The 19663-nt window shown below is 44.5% G+C and overlaps 3 protein-coding genes and 1 pseudogene across 4 annotated transcripts; all 4 read right to left on the bottom strand.

The window, feature by feature from the left end:
• Window positions 1-2751: 2751 nt before the first annotated feature.
• Window positions 2752-6000, bottom strand: LOC136516801 (GTP diphosphokinase CRSH1, chloroplastic-like). 2 transcript variants are annotated; one of them, XM_066510288.1, is made up of 4 exons: window positions 5376-5971; window positions 3860-4792; window positions 3376-3654; window positions 2752-3264 (listed from the first exon to the last, which is right to left on the bottom strand). In XM_066510288.1, exons 1-4 carry the CDS (start codon window positions 5757-5759, stop codon window positions 3127-3129), a joined length of 1734 nt encoding a protein of 577 aa, XP_066366385.1. In that variant the 5' UTR covers window positions 5760-5971; the 3' UTR covers window positions 2752-3126. The 2 variants fall into 2 exon arrangements, with proteins under 2 accessions (XP_066366385.1, XP_066366386.1); XM_066510289.1 differs by lacking the exon at window positions 2752-3264 and having other exon boundaries at window positions 3483-3620; window positions 5376-6000.
• Window positions 6001-10013: 4013 nt separating this feature from the next.
• LOC136516505 (ubiquitin-ribosomal protein eS31 fusion protein) lies at window positions 10014-10728 on the bottom strand. The gene has a single exon (XM_066509908.1). The coding sequence runs from the start codon at window positions 10620-10622 to the stop codon at window positions 10155-10157; it is 468 nt and encodes a 155-aa protein (XP_066366005.1). The 5' UTR covers window positions 10623-10728; the 3' UTR covers window positions 10014-10154.
• Window positions 10729-11346: 618 nt separating this feature from the next.
• On the bottom strand, window positions 11347-15437 carry LOC136516504 (protein MAEA homolog). Its single transcript, XM_066509906.1, has 7 exons — window positions 15115-15437; window positions 14733-14927; window positions 13005-13127; window positions 12386-12571; window positions 11972-12105; window positions 11672-11858; window positions 11347-11588 (listed from the first exon to the last, which is right to left on the bottom strand). Exons 1-7 carry the CDS (start codon window positions 15382-15384, stop codon window positions 11487-11489), a joined length of 1197 nt encoding a protein of 398 aa, XP_066366003.1. The 5' UTR covers window positions 15385-15437; the 3' UTR covers window positions 11347-11486.
• An 826-nt stretch (window positions 15438-16263) lies between these two features.
• LOC136517258 (dihydrolipoyl dehydrogenase, mitochondrial-like) lies at window positions 16264-19045 on the bottom strand (annotated as a pseudogene).
• Between the last annotated feature and the right edge of the window lie 618 nt (window positions 19046-19663).

Below are 19663 nucleotides of genomic sequence, written 5' to 3'. Positions count from 1 at the left end.
AGAAACGCCTATTCAACCCCCCCCCCCCCCCTCTAGGCGGCATCCTAGGTCCTTTCAATCTCCGACAAGGGTGAGCCGACCGCTCACCAGTGTTTTCGACCACACACTATAGCTAGAGGTAGAAGAAGGGAGGAAGAACAGAGCGCACGCGCACACAGCACAAGCACCAGCGTTGGCTGGAGCTGTGCAGAGGAGATGGCAAAACTGAACTCATTCTCTTTATTGAGTTGGAGTGGGAAGATATATATACAACTCTACCATCTAATCCTAGTACACAGATATTTCAGGCTGCCATGCTGCTACAGTGACTAGATGTGACAACAGGGCTGACTTTGGCGTCTGCCCCTACTGTGGCTACAGTGCGGCAGGGGAGCCTTTCGGCGCCTGCCCCTGCAGCGGCTATAGTGCAGCAGCAGGGAGCCTTTCGGCGCCTATCCCTGCCGAGCGTTCATACAGAGAAACAGCAGATTACTTAACAGATATGTCCACACCAACTTGTCCAATCCATTTGACCCGGTTTGTCCGTAAGTCCTCTAAAATTGCAACTGATAGTGACTATCAGTGAATCAAACTATTTAAAACAATGTTTAATCCATATTGCAAATCATAAATACTACTGTGTTTAATGACCGTCAATATGTACTTGGGGCTGTGTAGTTGCTCTCTTGCAGAAGAGAACTTTATAATTCAACAAGATGAAACCTCAATTTTCACACAAGTTTCAAGGTGAAACTTGTACCCCATTAGCAGAAAGGGACTGATACAGAATTTGAAAAATATGAAGAAATTCATGGAAAAATGCACAAAGTTCTGAAATGCAGTGAAATTTAAAAATCTTCATTGTAGGAAAAATACACTTTCCATCATAAAGGAAAAAACCATTGATCCCTGTATTGTGTTAGTACAACTCAGTGCCATGTCAGACAACGGTTAGAAAGTCATTGTGCTTTTAATTTGTTCACAACATGGAACAGCATCTATAAGTGAAGAAAGCTTGTCATCACTGTAAGCTGCTATAGCTGTCCCCTTCTGCTTTTTCACATCATCATTATTTATAGAGCTTTCCAGTTTTCTAAGCACTGTTATTATCAAAGGAAAAAAATGAAGTCAATGCTGACAAGTCTGATTTGAAAGGTTACGAAAAAGTAAGCCTTAAACAGGTATTGCTTGTGACCTTCAGTAACTCATGAAGGACTGTTTTTCCTTCCCATTTCTGTTGCTTGCGACTTGCACTATGGAGCTATATTTTCGTAACTTTCTCCACAAGCATCAATACATGCAAATTATAAGCATGACGTTCCGTTGCCTTATTAACAAGCAACTTTTGCTCTCAAAGGTGTTGAAAGATGCGATGCCAACCCCTTGCTGGACATGTTTGAACCAGTTTCCTGAAGATGGGGGTTTTACTTGGGTGCGTGTGTGTGCACACGCTTGTCTAATATTAGCATATGATCTCTTTGTATTCCATCTCTATCTGACCCCTGATTTTCTGCATAGTTATTATGGTATTTTGATATGAAACCCATGAATTTTGAAAGAGAAGCCAAGAATAGCTCAACATGAAGTACAAATGTGAGCTAAAGTATGCCATTTCAACAGCTGTAGTGCAAATTTACCATTAGTCGCCACACCAACAGTGCTTAACAGTCCATTCTAGCTGGCTCCTTCAGAAATAACCTGCCGAGAGTAACCTCCAGAGGAGCAAGTCAATTTTTTTAAAAGAATACAAGTCAATTTGTTGAACAGATGGTTTGTCAAAAAGAAAGTGTTGTTTTTTCAGAGGATGCATATAGAGAGTGGATTACATGAAGCTTCCTGCAGGTAGGTGGTGATGGCCATAAAAAAACCGAGTCTTGCACGAGCTCTTCCACTTGGCATAAATTCTCATTTCAGTACCCGTGTCTGGCTGCCTGCATATTCTGTGGAGGACATTGTCGCATTGACATGGAACACAGGTACATGTGTCACGGTGTTCAGGAAGCAAATTTCCCATTGGCATCTTCTCCAGTTCTCACTGACCTTCCTGCAAAGAGACATACCACCCGTCAAGCTCCTGAAAGCTACGACATTGGATCAGGAATAGAGACCTCTTACCATGTCCTCTGCTCTTTGGCTCTTGCGCATCAACAGCCTGGGGCACCTCTGGCATCCTGAAGTGACCTCTCCTCTGAGCCCAAGGATGAGAATGGCTGCTGCCTTCTGAAATCTGAACGGCCCGCGGGACGCCCCTTGAGTGAGCCTGGCCAAGTGGCCATTTCGTCGAGCACCTCGATCGCATGACGGTATGAAGCTTTCCCCACTCGACCTTTCTCTGGCGCTGCTGCACCCAGTGACCGCATTAGCCTCACTCGACGTCTCTAGCTCGCCGTGATGGCGTGATCCTCACCGTTATACGGTGGAGCAGAGCAGCGGCGCGCCCCCGGCCGTGCGGTTGCGCTTGTGGTTGTGGGAAGGCATGTCGCCGGAAGCCCGAATTACCAAAACACCCTGTGACTGACAGAGGGCCGCGTCCAAAACAAACTTGGGCCGATTGGACGGGTGGGTGTACGTACCGCCGTCTAAGTGGGCTGAAATATGTGTGCAAAGCCCGTACAAACCAGCAAATTTGCCCCCTTCCACTAAAAAAAGCAAATTTGCCTCCTTTTAATATATAGGATTTTGAATTAAATAAGTTTTCTGCTTTTTTCCAGGATATCAAATTGAATAAGTTTTTCTTCTATAGAACCCTTGAATTCAGAATCACCACTCCGGTTTCAGTACCAAGCTAAAAAATCAACAGCACCTCCTTTTTCTGAATCATATACAGCACCATCCACATTCAGCGAGTATTACAGACCACCGCCCCACCCTTTTTCTGAATCATATACAGAACTCAACAAACAGCACCTCCTTTTTCTGAATCATATAATTCAGCGAGTATTACAGCTTGCCCCTTTTTTGAATCATATACAACACCATCCACATTCAGCCAGTATTGCAGCCCCTCCTTTTTCTCAATCATATATGATACCATGTACATTCGACGACTATTTACAAATCAGTGTTGGGGTCACTTCTCGGTGTGGTATACATGCAAAACTACAGTAAGATGGCTGTTCGGTTTGGTAAGTTGTGTTGAGTTCCAGGTCAGCCCACAAGCAGCTTGTCACTGAGCTCCTTGCGGTAGACATGGATGAGACCTGCACTGTCGATCGTGTGCAGCTTCTCCTTCAAGATCTTCCTGTAGTGATCATCATCGTCTTCCAAGTTTCTCATCATTTCAATCTGGTAAACAAAGACATGTACAGGATATCAAAATCTCACTTCCGCCCTCCATGCCAGTTTCACAATTATGTACCTAAATGATCACTGCACATATATTTAACTTAAAACTACCTGTCTCTGGAATGACTCGAATTCGTCAGAGCTCAAGGAGCCATCACTGTTTGCGTCAAGAAGGTGCATGAGCTCTGTTGCGTCTTCGCCTCCAGCGCCTAGATCCTCCATCACCTCAGTGAGCTCCTCGATGCTGATTCTCCCGTCCCCATTTTTGTCAAGCTGACAGAAAGCCGGGTTCTTGCAGTTCCCAGCTCCGTGATCACTGCCTGGTAGGTCTCGTAGACGCAGAGCTGCTAACTCCGCTGCAGCCAACATAATAGTCTTGAGCCTTTTGGCCTGGACATTGGACAACATAAGAAGAAATGGTGGTTCTAAGCAATGCCCATATAACATCATTTCAGTTTAGTATAGAGTTTTCTGTCTCTGTTGTCAATGAAAAACACTTGTTTATGTCAAAACCCAACTTTCAAAACTTGCTAAATGCAAGAACTTAGTGTAATGTAATAGAAGGAGCAGAACTAGAACTAGGGTAGTTTTTTACCTCTTCGGGATCAGTAAGACCACCTTTGTAGAGAGAGTGAGATGCCTCTCCACCAACAGCAAACCTATGCATCTCCTTGGTGCGTATCTGTATCTCCATTAGTGGCCTCACCTTCCCAGGTTCACTGACATCGATGGCCACATGCAAGCTCTGGTAACCGTTTCTTTTTGGGTGAGTTATATAATCTTTTGTTCTACCCGAGACTTCCTTCCACATAGCTTGAATAATTTCATATGTCCTGAGGCAAGCCCTAGGGCCCCAATCGGATGAATTGTCATCACATCGAGGCTCCAAGATTACCCGCAAACCTAGTATGTCTTTAACTTCTTCTGGTTTCCGACCATCTTTTACTAGCTTCTTCATAGTACTGAAACGGCTTTTGTACCTCCCTTGAATTGAGATGTCCTGTACAATCCTCTTCAACTCATTATCAGCCTGCAGTGCTTGAAGCAACTGCTCCTTGTACAAATTTATTATGGCCTTGCAGTCACTTTCTTGGCTTCTCAACCACTGATCAACATGGTCATACGAATGAGGAAACAGGTAACGAAATGAAAGATCCTCTAATTTTAGTGATAGATTACCCGCTCCAACAGCATGTGCAAGTGGGGTGTATATCTTCATGACTTCAAGAGATTTTATCTGCTGCAGATACTTAGGGAGGTAATCAAGGTGTCGCATCATATCAAGCTTTAGTGCAATCTCCAATATCACTGCCCTGATGTCATAGTATGAAAGAATAAACCTTCTCAATGCGCTTGCACTTTCATCATCCAATACGTCAAGCTTCGAAGGAGAATGCTTAATCCTTAAGCTGTCATGTAGCAAATGAGCTGTGCTGGTCCCAATCTGAGTTTTTACATCCCTCATGCTTACAGCTCCTGTATCTAATGCTTCTCTTAGTATGCCAGCTGATATGACTTCAGCATCCATCTGTTTTCAGCGTTCAATTCAAAAGCCTACTGGTAAGATTTGAGAGCTTGATGGGGGGAAAGAGGTGCAATTTACGAAACACAGGAAATGTAAGTTCTGATTCAAGAGAGGTCCCTTGTTTCATTGGGAAATGTAAGTATATTAACTTTGTTAAGTGAACAGAGTAATCTGTAGCATAACATTAAAGAAACATGGGTTAGTCAACAAGCTAATGTATGCACTCCAGCAGAAAGGTTTCACTCATTTAAGAGACGGATAATGTATATGTTGATGGCTTGTTGGAACGATCATAATGCCTAAATCCTATCGATGAATCATCTCAGATTGAAATATACCTATACATTACACCAAACTTGGAAAATTAAGCTAACACTCGTTTGTTAGATAAGCTATATTCTTGTTCCAATATTGGCAATATCCAAGTTTTACACAATACAAGAAGAACTGGAGCCAAGATTCCCAAAAGTAAGAGGCTGACTTCAGATCATCAGATAACCAACAAACCCAACCCTGTACTCCAAAGAGACGAACTTTTGCACCAAAAATGGAACGGAGGAGGTGGCATTCGGGTACGACACGTTACCTGGAGGTCAGCGAGGGTGGCGCCGACGGCGAGCGCGCGCGCGAGTGCCCGCCCTCCGTCCACGTCGCGGAGGGCGGGGACCGCCAGCTTCAGAGCGTGGAAGAGCAGGCGCGACGAGGAGGACGTCGCCAGGTCCTCCCCCATCCGCTCCGTGAGCTCGTTGAACGCGCACACCAGCTCCGCCACCAGCCGCCCGCCTCCGTCTGCTGGCAGCGGCGGCAGCGTGGACGACGGGGCGGGCGGGGAAGACGAAGCGGCAGCGGCCGCAGCCGCAGCTGTGGCCGGGAAGCGCAGGCGGTGCAGGCGCGGTGAGCCGCAGCGAGCGCGGGAGCGTCGGTACGGGCGGCCGCCGGCGGGGACGGTGGCGGCGGTGGCGGTCGCCATACTGGCCGACGGATTGGGGGAGTTGTTACGTGGCGGTAACGTGGGGTGGTTGTTTATTTGGAATCCGGAGAGGTGCCAATTGGCTTGGGCTTTGCCACGTAAGCATTTCCCTCCAAGCTGGTGGATTCCTGACCTCCAGTTGGAAGAGCAGGACTGCAGGAGAAAAAACAATTGAAAAGGCAACTGATTGAAGTTATTGTGGCTACCTGATTTTCGAAGCATGAAATTTGGTTAAATTTTAAAGATTTAATCATAGATTGTGTTGATTGGCTGGAACTTTGTTAGTTGTGTTAACTTGGTTGGGTTAACCATGTATACTGAACTATAAGAGCACCCTCACAGTTGCTTGCTCTAAGACAACCTTTTTAACGATGTTAACTTTTATCTTAGCTCGTAATATAACTAGGCCCACATTACAACCTCAAATAAACTTAAGATATGTGTATAAGACTAGCTCTTCATCAAAGGATAGTTTTTCTCTTTCTTTCATTAAAATATAAAATTAAATATTTAAAGCTAGTTATAAGTCACTGTGGGAGCTGCCCTCCGAGTAACTTCAACGTATTGTTGAAAGAGATAAGTTAAGGTCTATCATGTTATGTGGTGCTTGCTTAGCTTATATCTTTGACGTGTGTAAACAGGTTTGCATCTTGCTATGGAACTCACATTGCCAACTACATACTCTTCATTCAAAATTCCATCAACTTGCTAGCTCAATTGGTAGGCACTCTTCAGTAAATGAAATAAGTTTTTAATCGTTTGCACCTGTGGGTAAGTTTTTTGCACCTATGCTAAGCTTTGTCCTTTGCACCTCTGCACTCGAATGTTTGGTAGAGGCTTCTCTCTCCACTTTGGCACCGCTTTTGGAATGCACACTAAAGATGCTCGAGTTTTATGTGTTCTAAGGGCAGCTCCAAAGTGTTAAAACACTAGCTCATAGAATATTTTATTCAATAAAAAGATAAAAGGATAAGTTAACTTTTCATGAAGAGTTAAGCTCGTACAATTTTCTATAATTCACGTGTTTATGTTTACACATTTTTTTCGTACTAGCATGTTAGACTACTCCATTTTTATCTTTTTTTTAAGTTCATATGAGCTAGCAAGTCAACTCTAATATTGAAGGTGTCCTAAGCATGGATGCAATATGGTGGAGCATAGAGTGCTAGGAACACCACCTTGATAGTGGTGCTTGATTGATTGATTGATTTTGCAACAACAAAGAAAATAATATTTCTTGCGTTTTTCTTTCTCTCCCCTTGAAATTCTTTTTTCTTGACCGTACCACTGATGTACGTATTTCATTAAGAAAGGTAGAGTTTGAAATATTATAAGGACACGCAATTAATCCTAGGATTACCACGGCAGTCCCAAAAGGCACAGGGCAGCAAAAGAAAGTGTATACTACCCAAAGTCCTTTAGCGCTACAATATTTTTTTTAAGCTATATACCGATACTCAAGTCCCGAAATGGGGCATCCTAGCGTGTTCGGTGTTCCTTGCACCAACTTGAAGTTGGAAGCCATGTATATTAATGTATACGTGATTACGTGTTATCCATATTATTTGTTTGTTACAAAAGGAGACACATTTCCTTCATGTTTGTCGCTTTTCCCCAAGGCCTTGTGAAAAATTGTGAAAATGTGCTGTTTCAAAGAACCTGGTAAAAGCTGATAATCGTGAGCAACGATCTGGATGGTCAACTTTTAACTTTGTATACATGTCCGCATGATGAACTTTGTACAGCACATGACACGGGCTAATCAGCGCATCAAATTGTGATTTGTATAGGATTTTCATTTTGAATGAACACCCCAATTCATGGCATAGATTAGTGGGTTCATACTTCATAGATTAGTGGGTTCATACTTCATACTCCAATACATGGTATGCTGATTTCACACTAAATACTTCCTTCTTGACAAACAGCCTGTTCGCTGGTTGGTTTCTGGGCTGGTTTGGACTGGCTGATGCTGGTTTATTGTGAGAGGAAAATACTATTGGCTGGCTGGTTTGGGCTGGCTGAAACCAACCAGCGAACAGGGTGAAAGTGCCAGGCGATCACATCTTCCTGCCCCGGTTGAATTGGAATCGCCAAAATCTTTACAGCATCCTCCCAGAAAACATCTCGTATTAGCTGTTCAAATTGGACATCTTTACAGTAATCCTTCAACCCCACAGCCTGACCTAACCTACAATATATTCTTGCTCAATTCTGATCCTTGCCGGACGGCGGGACCTTACAATAGGTGGTGCCGAAACCACACGTCCACACAACACACCAGAGCGAAAAAGAAGTTTTTGGTCTCGGTTGCCACGTCACTGATAAGATCGGCTACCTATTACCTAGTGGTTTCGAGTTCGACCGTTGCGAGACGACGGCCTTTGGGCTGGGGCGGAACATCGGCGTTCTTCCTTCTGAACGCACTAATCAATGCCATGAATTGTTGTGTCGATTCGAAATGTAAATCCTATACAGATCAAACATTTTGATGCGCTACGATCAGCCCGTGTCATGTGCTGTGCAAAGCTGATCATGCAGACATGGACAAAGTTAAAAGTTGATCATCCAGAGCGTTGCTCACGATTATCAGCTTTTACCACGTTCTTTGAAACAGCACATTTTAACAAAATTTCACAAGGCCCTTGGGAAATTTGGCACAGTTGAACATGAACGCCGTCCTCACCGTCACTCAAAGCCACCACGGACTACAACGCACAAGACGACCAAATAGAGGACACCATGGACAAGAAGACCAAATCAAAAGCCCAAATCTGCCAGTAACCCCGTTCCAAATCAAATGGCATTTGCAAAAACAAGTGATTTGAATATGTGAATCGTACATACCAAAGTAACCAAACTGTGCATAAGATCCAAGGGCAACTATATATACGAGTGACAATAGAACTTGTCCGGGATACGCAGCCTAACTTACAGATGGAAAAACAAATCAAATGGCATCAAATACACCAGCCTTTGCCTGCTGGTTGCTAACCAATCATGCCAAAGTTACAGACATTATGGAGTAATAATCCAAAAGGGACCAATTTAATCACATTGAGAGGATTCACAATTCACAGATGGTACAGAGAAAACAAGGTAAAACAATGACTGCAAATTCAGTAAATCAGTGTGACCTAAGACTCCTTAAGGGATCTCAACTCCACTGAACTTGAAATGCTTAAAATTGGCAGAAATGTTAGGTTTGGTCAAGTCTTCTTGAGCACATGACTCAATTCAGTACCACATGACCCAATAATATCAATAATGACCATACCCTGCAATTCAACAGCCTACTTGAACAGTCACATGTGGATAGTATGAAGCATTTTTTGCATCTTGCACTGGCTAAGAACAAAATTGCACGCATTGAACCATTACTCTCCCAAAACATGGTATAAACAGGCTAAAGAACGCAACAACACACTGTAAAAAGAATTGCAGCCATCGACATCCCAGGACCCAACCCCAACAATCTTTCTGACCTAAAAAGAATTGTACTACAAACTATGACTTATCAATGGTAGAACTGTAATTTATTTATACTCAGTATGACTTCTCAAAACAAGCAATCCATTCTATCTATGACTGCTGCACAATCACAAAATAATGAACCAGCAATACAGCCAAAGCAAACAAAACATTATTAGGTGGAGTACTGAGATCACAATTAAAAAATAATACTTGTCATTAGCAAAAATATGAACCAGCAATAACAGCTGAGAACAATCACAAGTTGACAATACTACAGGCAAAGCAAACAAAACATTAGTCGGTGGAGTACTGAGATCACGATAAAAAAATAATACTTGTCATTAGCAAAAATATGAACACAGCTTAGAACAATCGGAAGTCAACAACACTACAGGCAAAGCCGCAAAGCAAGCAATTCTGCCAACTCAAACAATGCGTTCTTAAGTCATTAATAAAACCACAACAAAATGGTACAAATCCTTAGCACAAACAATTATATCAACAAGCAATTAGCATACACACAATTATGGTTAAATAGTAGCCATCTCAAGACATTAGTGGCAATCAAAATAATCAAGCAAACTGCAAACATATAACATTCCCCTTGCCAGTTGCCACCCTAGGGCTAATCAAGCTATAGAAATAGCTAAGGAAGGCAATTAATCAATTATGCAATACTACTATAATCGACCTACGTATGATGAATGATAGTGAAACGGACAAATGGTGCAACCGTCGATAAGGATAGAATACGAAAACAAAATTAAACTCAGCATCACATCAACTCAGTAACAGGGGTACCAATATGATAGATACTACTGCTCCATTTAAGTTTCAGACAGATCTAAATGAGATTCAATTCGAGTATCCAACAGGTGAATGCTTGATAGGTAGGCGGGTAAAGCAAATCGGCGCAAGCGATTACGCCTTCTGGTTGTAGACATAGGTGAGGCCGCACTTGCCGCAGTAGTGGCGGTCGAAGTGGTTGGCCATGAAGACGCCCGCGCCGCACTCGGTGTTGGGGCACTCCTTGCGGAGGCGGGTGACCTTGCCGGTGGCGTCGTCCACCTTGTAGAACTGGAGCACGGCGAGCTTCACCTTCTTGTGCTTGTGCTTGATCTTCTTGGGCTTGGTGTACGTCTTCTTCTTGCGCTTCTTGGCGCCACCGCGGAGGCGGAGCACCAGGTGGAGGGTGGACTCCTTCTGGATGTTGTAGTCGGCGAGGGTGCGGCCGTCCTCGAGCTGCTTGCCGGCGAAGATGAGCCGCTGCTGGTCCGGCGGGATGCCCTCCTTGTCCTGGATTTTGGCCTTCACGTTGTCGATGGTGTCCGAGGACTCCACCTCCAACGTGATGGTCTTCCCCGTCAGGGTCTTCACGAAGATCTGCATCTTGGCGGCGGTGGGGGGTCGCCTCCGCGCTGCGGCGGCGGCGACGGCGGCGGCTGGGTAGGGTTTGGCTGCGGCTGGGTGGGGGTGGAGCCTAGGTTTTCTGTGTTCGCGGCTGAGTTCACCTATATAGACGAGGCAGACGATGTGGGCTGTTGGATCTAGGGGTTTGAGGATCTGACGGCTGGATCTTGCTGGAGTCCGTCTTTGATGGGCTGGGCTGATTTGCTTCATCTCTTGCGGCCCATAGATAAATGAATGGGCTGACTGGAAAGCGCCTAAGCGTTTACCGTCTTCGCTGCTCTAAATGGGTGAACACAAACAACTTGCATGGTCATTCATCCATGTTCAAGTTCAATTTTCTCTCGATTCTTTAAAAAACACAATGGGTGACGAGCCTGCATTGCAATTGCAATTTTCAGAATCCATGTTCAAGTTCAATTTTCTCTCGATTCTTTAAAAACGCAATGGCTGACAGCCTGCATTGCAATTGCAATTTTCAGAATGAAATCAGTTTGATTCTCGTTCAATGCAGTATGGTGCAGAGGTTTACCTGTGTCTAAATATGACACAAATCAATTTCAAATCCAGCGATTCTTTTCACGCCTTCGCTTTGAAAATTGAATTTTACTTGGATCGGAGCCCCCCGTTATACGGTTGATCCAATTTGCAAGGCGTTGGAGCATGAAAAACGTCAGTTTCACAGTTCACAGATGCAACAATCGTGAGGCAGAAGAGGTACTTCCAACATCCAGCCAGTTTAACATTGCAGGTTAATTCAATTAACTTAACATGACGCACAATGCGCTGACCACTCTATGTACATTCACTCCCAACCCAAGCCACACAAATCAGAGTATTTCGTGATTAGGAGATGAAAGCCCTGACACACTCTGAGAAGTCGCAAACATCTCCTGTCCTGGGGCATGTAATCTTCCCATCATTTTTCTTGGACATCTCTTGAAGCGCCTGCGGGCAAAATATAGAGCAAGCGCTGAGCCACGATGGTTTGAACTGAAGCTTTACAAAGAACAGCTCGGTTGAGTGTGTACCTTCTCACTGTAGACATAGCCGTTCGGCAGAACCCGAGGCGGGTTCTCAGTGTCCATGAGCTCCTTGGTAATGTAACAGACAAGCTTCGAGTGGTGTTGCTTAGAGAAGGGCAGAGGCTCGGCTAGTTTCCTGAAGCCCTCCAGGGACAAGGGGTCTTCCCTAGGGCAGCTACCCTCAGTGCAGAATCTTTAGATGGTCAAGGACAATACAAGATACCATAACCACAACAATACTAGCAATCTATATTTTAGCGATAAAAGACTGTAGAGAAAAGTAAGGGATAATCATGTGAGGGATACGGGGTCTTGAGAGCTGTCAGGCCTGCTTGCAGGTATATGTTCAGCAACGGCTCTAGGGTCATGCCATACAACTTGCAAAAATCTTGCTTGAAAATTTCAACAAGATAGTCCCAGCGGTCTTGCTCAAACAATATCTACAAGTAAAAAACAGTATCAGCTATGCAAAACATTTCTAGTGCATGAACGTCAGACTCCATACATGGCCATTTCAAAATCCATGCTCAAGCCAGGAACCAAATATACTTTGGTTAAAGTGTCATATTCACGAGAAGACTTTTCGAGTCTCAGCTCAAGTTGACTGTCAGCTACAAACCAAAGATGCCATACAGAACCAGGGCTTTTCTACCTCCAGCTGTTGTCCAATTTGTGACACAGTGGCATATCATAACTGAGAACAGTGAAAATGATGCTAACCTTGTATGGAGTACAGTTAGTATTGCTTCTAAAAACCAATGTTGCTGTGACACGCTGCAATTCTTTCATGTGTATAGAGCCCCAGGGAGCAAGGTGTTTTCGAGCATATGCTATAGCCTGAATGCAATTCTTAGCCTTGACAAATTCCACAAATTCTTGAAGCCTCAGTAAAAACTCGAGCTTACTCTGTAGGCAGCATAACAAAAGTCATAATGTAAAAAATAAAAAGCATAAACAAAAATCAAAATACAATAGAACAAAGAAAAGCATTGGGATAAATACATAAAGAAGACATATGCAATTAATCAACTAGTGAGATCAGGTTTCTTTGGAAAATGGTAACCATAAATAACAGTAATCGTAAAGCCATCGGTCAGTACAAATGTTGGAATCAATTTATCCATTGTGAAGCAACGAAACAATTAGAGAAATGAACAATTTCAACAAGTACATTAAAATGTCTAAAGAACTATTAGAATCATTACTGGTCTGACATTCATGGCATCACCGCAGTCAGCCATTTGTCAATGGTTCTATCATAACGCATATTCATTATCTAACACCAGTAATATGCTGATCGAATTAGACCAATAATAAGGCAGAAGAAAGTCAAGCAAACCTTCGATTTCTTTAGTCGAGACTTGTTTTCTGCACACCAAGCTAAAGCAGGAGCAACTTCATTATTCTGAAGAGAATCAATTACTCTTTTTGCATCCAGGAAGACATCAATATCAACGAGTTCCTGCATATCAACAATTGGCAAGTTAGCTGGACAACACATGCAAGGTGGAAAGGTCAGACAAATAAGGACAATTATGCCATTCCATTTCAGACACTTAACAAATTAACTATTAAATGAACAAAAGCAGGAGAAACTAGACATCAAAATAAGACAGAACAGTAAAATACAATCGCATTGAAATTCGATATTGGAAGCCATAGAAGTCGCAGGTGAGATCAGTAGCCAATGTAATCTCGTTTGTTTGGTAGGAGGAATGCCATACATAATATGTAGCATATCATAGAACATCTGGAAACTGAGTCATACAACCAAGTCAATCAAGACATGGCTCAGGCAAGAACATTTAACCAGAGTAGGAGCCCAAACACCAATATAGAATGGTGGGAATCATAGTAGATGAGGTGTCCAGAAGGAGACGAGGAAATTCAAATCATTATATTTAAACTTTCTGATGAAATGTGATACAGGATCTTAACAGATATTTATTCTTTAAAAAATTACTTAAACAACTTCAGCAATCTCTGTTTGTCCATCCTTACCCCTTGGGAGTTAAAGACAGTGGCTAACAAAAATGCATGATGTTTGCTTATGCACATTGTTAGACACATAGCAAGTCATCCATGTGAGGCTACCGTAGTGAGACTAGGGATGGCAATGGGTGAGAAACCCGGTGGGGGCAGAAGAACACACCCGCCCCCACCAGGGTTCAAACACCCCGTCACCCGTGATGGGTCTCAAATTTACCCAGACCCATCACCCGCGTGGGTAATGGGTACCCATCGGGTGACCCGTCCCCATTTAACAATAACACAATATCACAATTCACAAAGCTAACATCATCAAAAATTCAGAATGATCATGCAAGTATGCGGCGCAGGAAGCATATGCGAACAGACGCGGAGACGCCTGGGTTGCGGCGCTGCTGAATGAGGAGGATTAATTGGAACACTAGGGTTTTCTTCTCTATATACTGTTTAATGACTGGATGGACCTATGTGTCATACTCAAATGGGGGACCCATCGGGTAACGGGTTTGGGGTATACAAGAACGCACCCATACCCGCTTCACCCGATGGGTGAGGTAATCACCCAGTAACGTACCCATGGGGGGCAAAATCCCCCAAACCCGTACCCTAATAGGGTTTTTACCCGTGGGTAAACGGGTCGCGGGTACCCGTTGCCATCCCTAAGTGAGACGAATGGTGCATTGATGGTTTCCAAGTTTAATATCCTTTCATGCTAAATATTTTGATAAAGAAAAGCCTCAATGGCATATTGGCATGGATGACCTACAAGGTAATAGGCTACAATGTTTAAACTGAGCCCTTGGATCAAATGGATTCGTCGTGATTGTGGAAGCGGGAGTACCTTGAAAAGATCATACTATCGGTTTATAACCAAAGTAGTGCAACTTAAGTCTACCCCTTGTTGGAGGTCAGTTCAAAACAATATGCTTCCCATACTAAACTAGATATCTAAAGTTCGAAACCTCTCACATCATATTGATCCCAGATTTCTACATCAGCATTACAACATTCACAAAGGAAAAAAAAAACATCAACAGAAAAAAAAAATCTTACTGCGAACTGCCAACCATTCTTGTACCTGAATACCAGAAGTCTCAGCGAGCTTGGTGGCGGAATCGTAGTAGGACATCCGAAGCATGTAATCGACCAGGATCCTCTTCAGCCGTATGTCCTCCCACTCGGCGTCGTCACCGGTGCTGGCAGTCGCCAGCCGATCCAGACGCGCCCGGCAGCGCTGCACCTGCATCTCCTCCGCCCGCGCGCCCTCTTCCATCTGGAAGGCATAAAAAAACCCAACAAATCGCTCAGGGAACACCACAAAGACACGATTTTTTTCTTCAGCGAAAATCAGAAACATGAAACGGTAAATCAAAGCCCTAAGATCTTCTCCAGACCATGTACGATTCGATTCTGCGAGATAGAGGAGAGGAAGCGGGTGTGGGATTTGGAGGGGGGAGTACCTTGCGCTTGAGGCCGTGGAGGCGGGAGACGAGGGAGGTGAGGTGGTCGACGGCGGCGGCACTGCTCTCGGCGGGGGCCGCGGAGGCGGAGGAGAGGACGGCGGCGATCTCCTTCTCGGCGAGGCGGTGGTTCGAGCGGGCGGTGGCGCGTAGGGACTCGAGAGGCACGCGCACCAGCTGGTGCTCCAGACGCACCGCCTCCGCCGCACGCGTCTGACGCCCCGCCGCTGCCGACGGCGCCGGCGATGGCGTGTCGATGGCCATATCCATCGCCTCTTTCCTGGGTCTACTCTCTAGAGAGAGAGGGGGGGTGGGGGATAGGGAGAGAGAGGAGACAGTAGAGAGAGAGAGAGAGTTCTGGGGGAAGAAAAGGGTGGAGATGATCCTGAATAGGGATTGTGATTTTGGACTAAACAAACAATTCAGCTTTCCACGTAATCCAGTAGATTTTTTTAATCTTTTATTTAATAAAAAAAGATAAAATATGCTTTTAGAACTTGTAGCGAACTATTATAGTAGAAATTATAAGTTCATGCCAACATCAAGCGACATAAAAGATTTACAAGTTTTAAGGATTTCAATGAATAGTTAAATGTTTCGAAATCCATGAGTTCCAAATAGAGGGTCCACACAATTAGAGTAGTCGGTTTACACGCCAGGTTGCATCACATGAATAGTTTTCTTTGTATGTAGTACTAGTTTCTTTGTTCACAGACTTGCAGGCATTTTGTGTTGTTTGAAGGCCACCCCCATGTGATTGAAGCGTAAAAAACCTGATAAAAATAGCTCCACTACGTCAATCTCGCTTTCATGCTGTCAAGTTAGTTCTGTCCTCTCTTATCCTCACATATAGACATAGTCACACAATTTGCAGGAAGCAAACATTATCATAATAATAACAAGCACTATTTGAATAGAGGCAGCAATTCACTCACTACACTCGCCAACTCAGCATCAGCAAACATATTGCTGGTAACAAAATGATGTCACTGAAAATTAGGAGTAGGAGAGCGTTAGCTGATTCAGGGACAACGCTTGTGTTATGAACAGGGCAGGATTAGTGGGAGAAAATTGCCACTAGAAGCACATCTACAATTCGTTCACATAAGACATATTTGAATCAAGAAGTGAAGGGGATGACAGGCATAAGCCCACTGCAAAAGAGGATATGTTATTCTTCTCCCAGGTTGTATGAACAGAAATGAAACCCTAGTCTAAGGTGTACAACCACACCAGGTTTCTCCGAACCGATCTGATGCAGCAGCAAGGAAGCATGGGAATTAACAATGTAACTATATTCCGCAGCAAAGGAGGCAACTCACAGTTTCCCGAGGAAAAGAACGATAAAGTTAGATGTTTCAAGACCACATCCATACAAAATTATTCCAAAATCTTGGGAAGTGCTTTGCGCTCACAGTTCAAATCATATCTACAATCACATATGAATTGCCTTTGTGTAGTATCAAGGCAGGCTTCCTTCAGGGCCTCGCTAACCGTCGGATGAGCATGACATGTGCGGGCGATGTCCTCGCTTGATGCTCCATACTGAAGTGCAAGCAAAGCCTCATGGATGATCTCGCTGGCATAAGGGGCCATGATGTGTACACCGAGAACTCTGTCGGTTTCCTTCTCAGCTACCACCTTCACCAACCCTTCAGCATCATCAATCGCCTTGGCGCGGCTGTTTGCCAATAGAGGGAATTTTCCAACCTGATAGGCAATGCCTGATTCCTTCACCTGTTCTTCTGTCTTGCCAACAGAGGCCACCTCAGGGTGGGTGTACACCACGCTGGGCACAGTATCATAATCTACATGGCCTTCCTTCCCCGCGATGAACTCGACGCATGCAACCCCATCTTCTTCAGCTTTGTGTGCAAGCATGGGTCCAGCCGTCCAGGTATCACATCACCAATCGCATAGACCCCATTAACATTTGTCATAAAGCGCTTGTCAACAAGGATTCTTCCACCCTTGTCCATCTCGACACCGATGGTGTCCAACCCAAGGTCAGCAGTGTATGGTGTTCTGCCAGCAGATACCAGGACAATATCTGCGTCAAGCACACTCTGCTCTCCACCAGCAGCAGGCTCCACAGTTAACTTGACACCACTCCTAGAAGTATCAACCCCAACTACCTTAGTCTTGAGCATGAACTTCATTTTTTGCTTCTCCAGCATATGCTGGAACTGCTTCCGAATCTCTCCATCCATTGATGGGACAATGTCAGGAGCAAATTCCACAACAGTAACCTCAGACCCTAGCCTGTTCCAGACAGAGCCCATCTCTATACCTATGTGTCCAGCTCCAATAACCACCAACTTCTTTGGTATTTCTTTAAGTGCAAGAGCACCAGTAGATGATACAATCTTTTTCTCGTCTATATGAACTCCAGGGAGCGATTTCACATCTGAACCAGTAGCGATGATCAAGCAAGTTCACGGCTACGTCAGAAGGGGAGACAAGCTTCCCAATTCCTCTCACGTATTCAACAGCGTTCTTCTTGAACAGGCCTTCAATACCTTTTGTAAGACCAGCAACAGCCTTGTCTTTCTGCGACATCATGGCAGGCAGATCTATTTCCAGATTGGAAAACTTCACACCATGGTGCGCAAAAGAACTCTTTGCCTCATGGTACATGTGTGACGAATGAAGAAGAGCCTGGAATTTTGAAGTACATGGGTCAGCATTGTTAATTAAGCAACAGAAATTTAACTCTTCTAGCTGCAATGAGGCACTCAGGGGAAATACTACTCAACCTCAATGAAGTAAGGTTTTACTAAGTCCCATGATCATAGTATGGAATAAAATAAACAAACACTTTTTTCAGCTAATGATCACGAAGAAGCCAATATACTTAACCTTGGATTGCTACAGCCAGCTAAAATGTGCACTAAAAATTTTAATTTGCAGGGTTTACACATGCCAATGTTAAAAACAAACAAGCCAAGTCATCAAAATGGTAATTCAGCAGAGTTTGCAGCAACACTTGTTCAAGCAACCATCTCCAAGAATACTTAGACATACCTACATGGTTTTATCAGGTTGTACATTACGGTTTCACATGTGCTGATGTGGATAAGAAAACACGCCAGAAATGTATAGAATGAGTAAGTTTTGGGATTCTGAGCACCTAAATCAAACTTCACAAGGGTTAGGTTGAATAAAAGTTTACTACAGTCATTGAGAAAACTCGAAGAGGAACAAAGTATAGGAACAGAAACAAAAAAACACAAAACTCGAGCTCTCAAGGACTCAAAGGTTCTTGAATTTAGCATCTAGCTTCACCACTAGTAAATTGTAAATTTGGCAACCCAGCGCCAATGATAAAGAGAACAATCCAACACCCAATCATCTCCCAGTTAAACTAACCGGCACCTCTAAAGAGGTCTGAACTATGCATAGCATTGGAATGAACCATTAAATTTACTCCCCACTAAGAACGGCAAAATTGACGCAACAGACCTTAAATGCAAACCCTAGCGCCCAAATTGACGCAGGAGCAAGCATGGATCTAGAAGCTCCGAGTGTCCCATGTCGCGACAGTAACGCGTTCACCCACCAACCAGGATCGCGCACGGAGTGCACAGAGGGAAAGGGAGGAGTAGGGCGGCAGTACCTTGGACGGGATGCAGCCGACGTTGAGGCAGGTGCCTCCTAGGGTGCCCCTCTTCTCGATGCAGGTGGTCCTGAGCCCCAACTGCGCCGCCTTGATCGCCGCCACGTACCCGCCGGGCCCGCCGCCGATAACCACCACGTCGGTCTCCTCGATCGTCGCGTACGCCCTCAGCGCCGACGCCCAGGCCCCCGCCTGCGGGCGCCGCCGCAGCGCATCCGTCGCGCGCCTCCTCGCCAGGCTCGCCATCGCCATCTCGCGGGCTCCTCGCTTCGAATTCTTTTATTTCCTTTATTATATTTTTCGTCTGTCGATTTCAGTCTTTTTTTTTTGAGCTTGTGTGACCTTCTGCGTAAGAAAAAAGAGGGCAGAGTTGTAAATGCGTGCAGTCAACGGGACGGATGAGACCACGGAAAAGAAGAAAGAGTGTTTTTTAAGGTGAAATAGTCGTTTTCGTCCCTAAGCTAGGGTCCGAGGCCAAATCACTTTAGTTCTTAAACAATGAATTTGTAGGTCGATCTCATCCATGCCCCTAATGGCTCGCCATGTGTCTAGGAGTACATGCGAAATGTTATTGCTGCCCTTCGCTCCCTCCGTTAGCAGAACTAGGGAGTCGTGGCACATCTATCAAATATGTTTAAATCATTTGTGTCCATTTTATGCAGGGGCTGCTAAGCATAATATCTATGTTGTTTCCATGCGACTCTTCCTCCTCGGCACCGGATGGACGAGATCGAGGGATGGACAGAGGGGAAACAGTGGACAAGGAACACCGTGAGCCTAGACAGCTGGTAAAGGAGATAGCGAAGGACAGCAATGACATGTCGTATGTACTCCTGGACACATGGCGAGCCATTAAGGGGGATGGACGAGATCGACCTGCAAATCCATTGTTTAAGGACTAAAGTGGACACTTTAAAAGTTCAGGAATCAAAG

Source organism: Miscanthus floridulus, chromosome 17 (assembly GCF_019320115.1).
Source record: "Miscanthus floridulus cultivar M001 chromosome 17, ASM1932011v1, whole genome shotgun sequence".
Classification (NCBI taxonomy): domain Eukaryota; kingdom Viridiplantae; phylum Streptophyta; class Magnoliopsida; order Poales; family Poaceae; genus Miscanthus; species Miscanthus floridulus.
Note: the sequence above shows the minus strand (reverse complement) of the source record. Positions and strands in the feature narration are given on the sequence as shown.

Excerpts from the sequence above, each read along its gene's own strand:
- LOC136516505 (XM_066509908.1), bottom strand. The coding sequence starts at position 10,622 with ATGCAGATCTTCGTGAAGACCCTGACGGGGAAGACCATCACGTTGGAG.
- LOC136516801 (XM_066510288.1), bottom strand. The coding sequence starts at position 5,759 with ATGGCGACCGCCACCGCCGCCACCGTCCCCGCCGGCGGCCGCCCGTAC. Across the intron at positions 3,655-3,859 it reads GTCTTACTGATCCCGAAGAG|GCCAAAAGGCTCAAGACTAT; the intron begins GTAAAAAACTAC and ends TCCAATGTCCAG. Across the intron at positions 3,265-3,375 it reads TCGAGTCATTCCAGAGACAG|ATTGAAATGATGAGAAACTT; the intron begins GTAGTTTTAAGT and ends TTTGTTTACCAG.
- LOC136516504 (XM_066509906.1), bottom strand. The coding sequence starts at position 15,384 with ATGGATATGGCCATCGACACGCCATCGCCGGCGCCGTCGGCAGCGGCG. Across the intron at positions 12,572-13,004 it reads CTCGACTAAAGAAATCGAAG|AGTAAGCTCGAGTTTTTACT; the intron begins GTTTGCTTGACT and ends TGCTGCCTACAG. Across the intron at positions 11,589-11,671 it reads GCTATGTCTACAGTGAGAAG|GCGCTTCAAGAGATGTCCAA; the intron begins GTACACACTCAA and ends TTTTGCCCGCAG.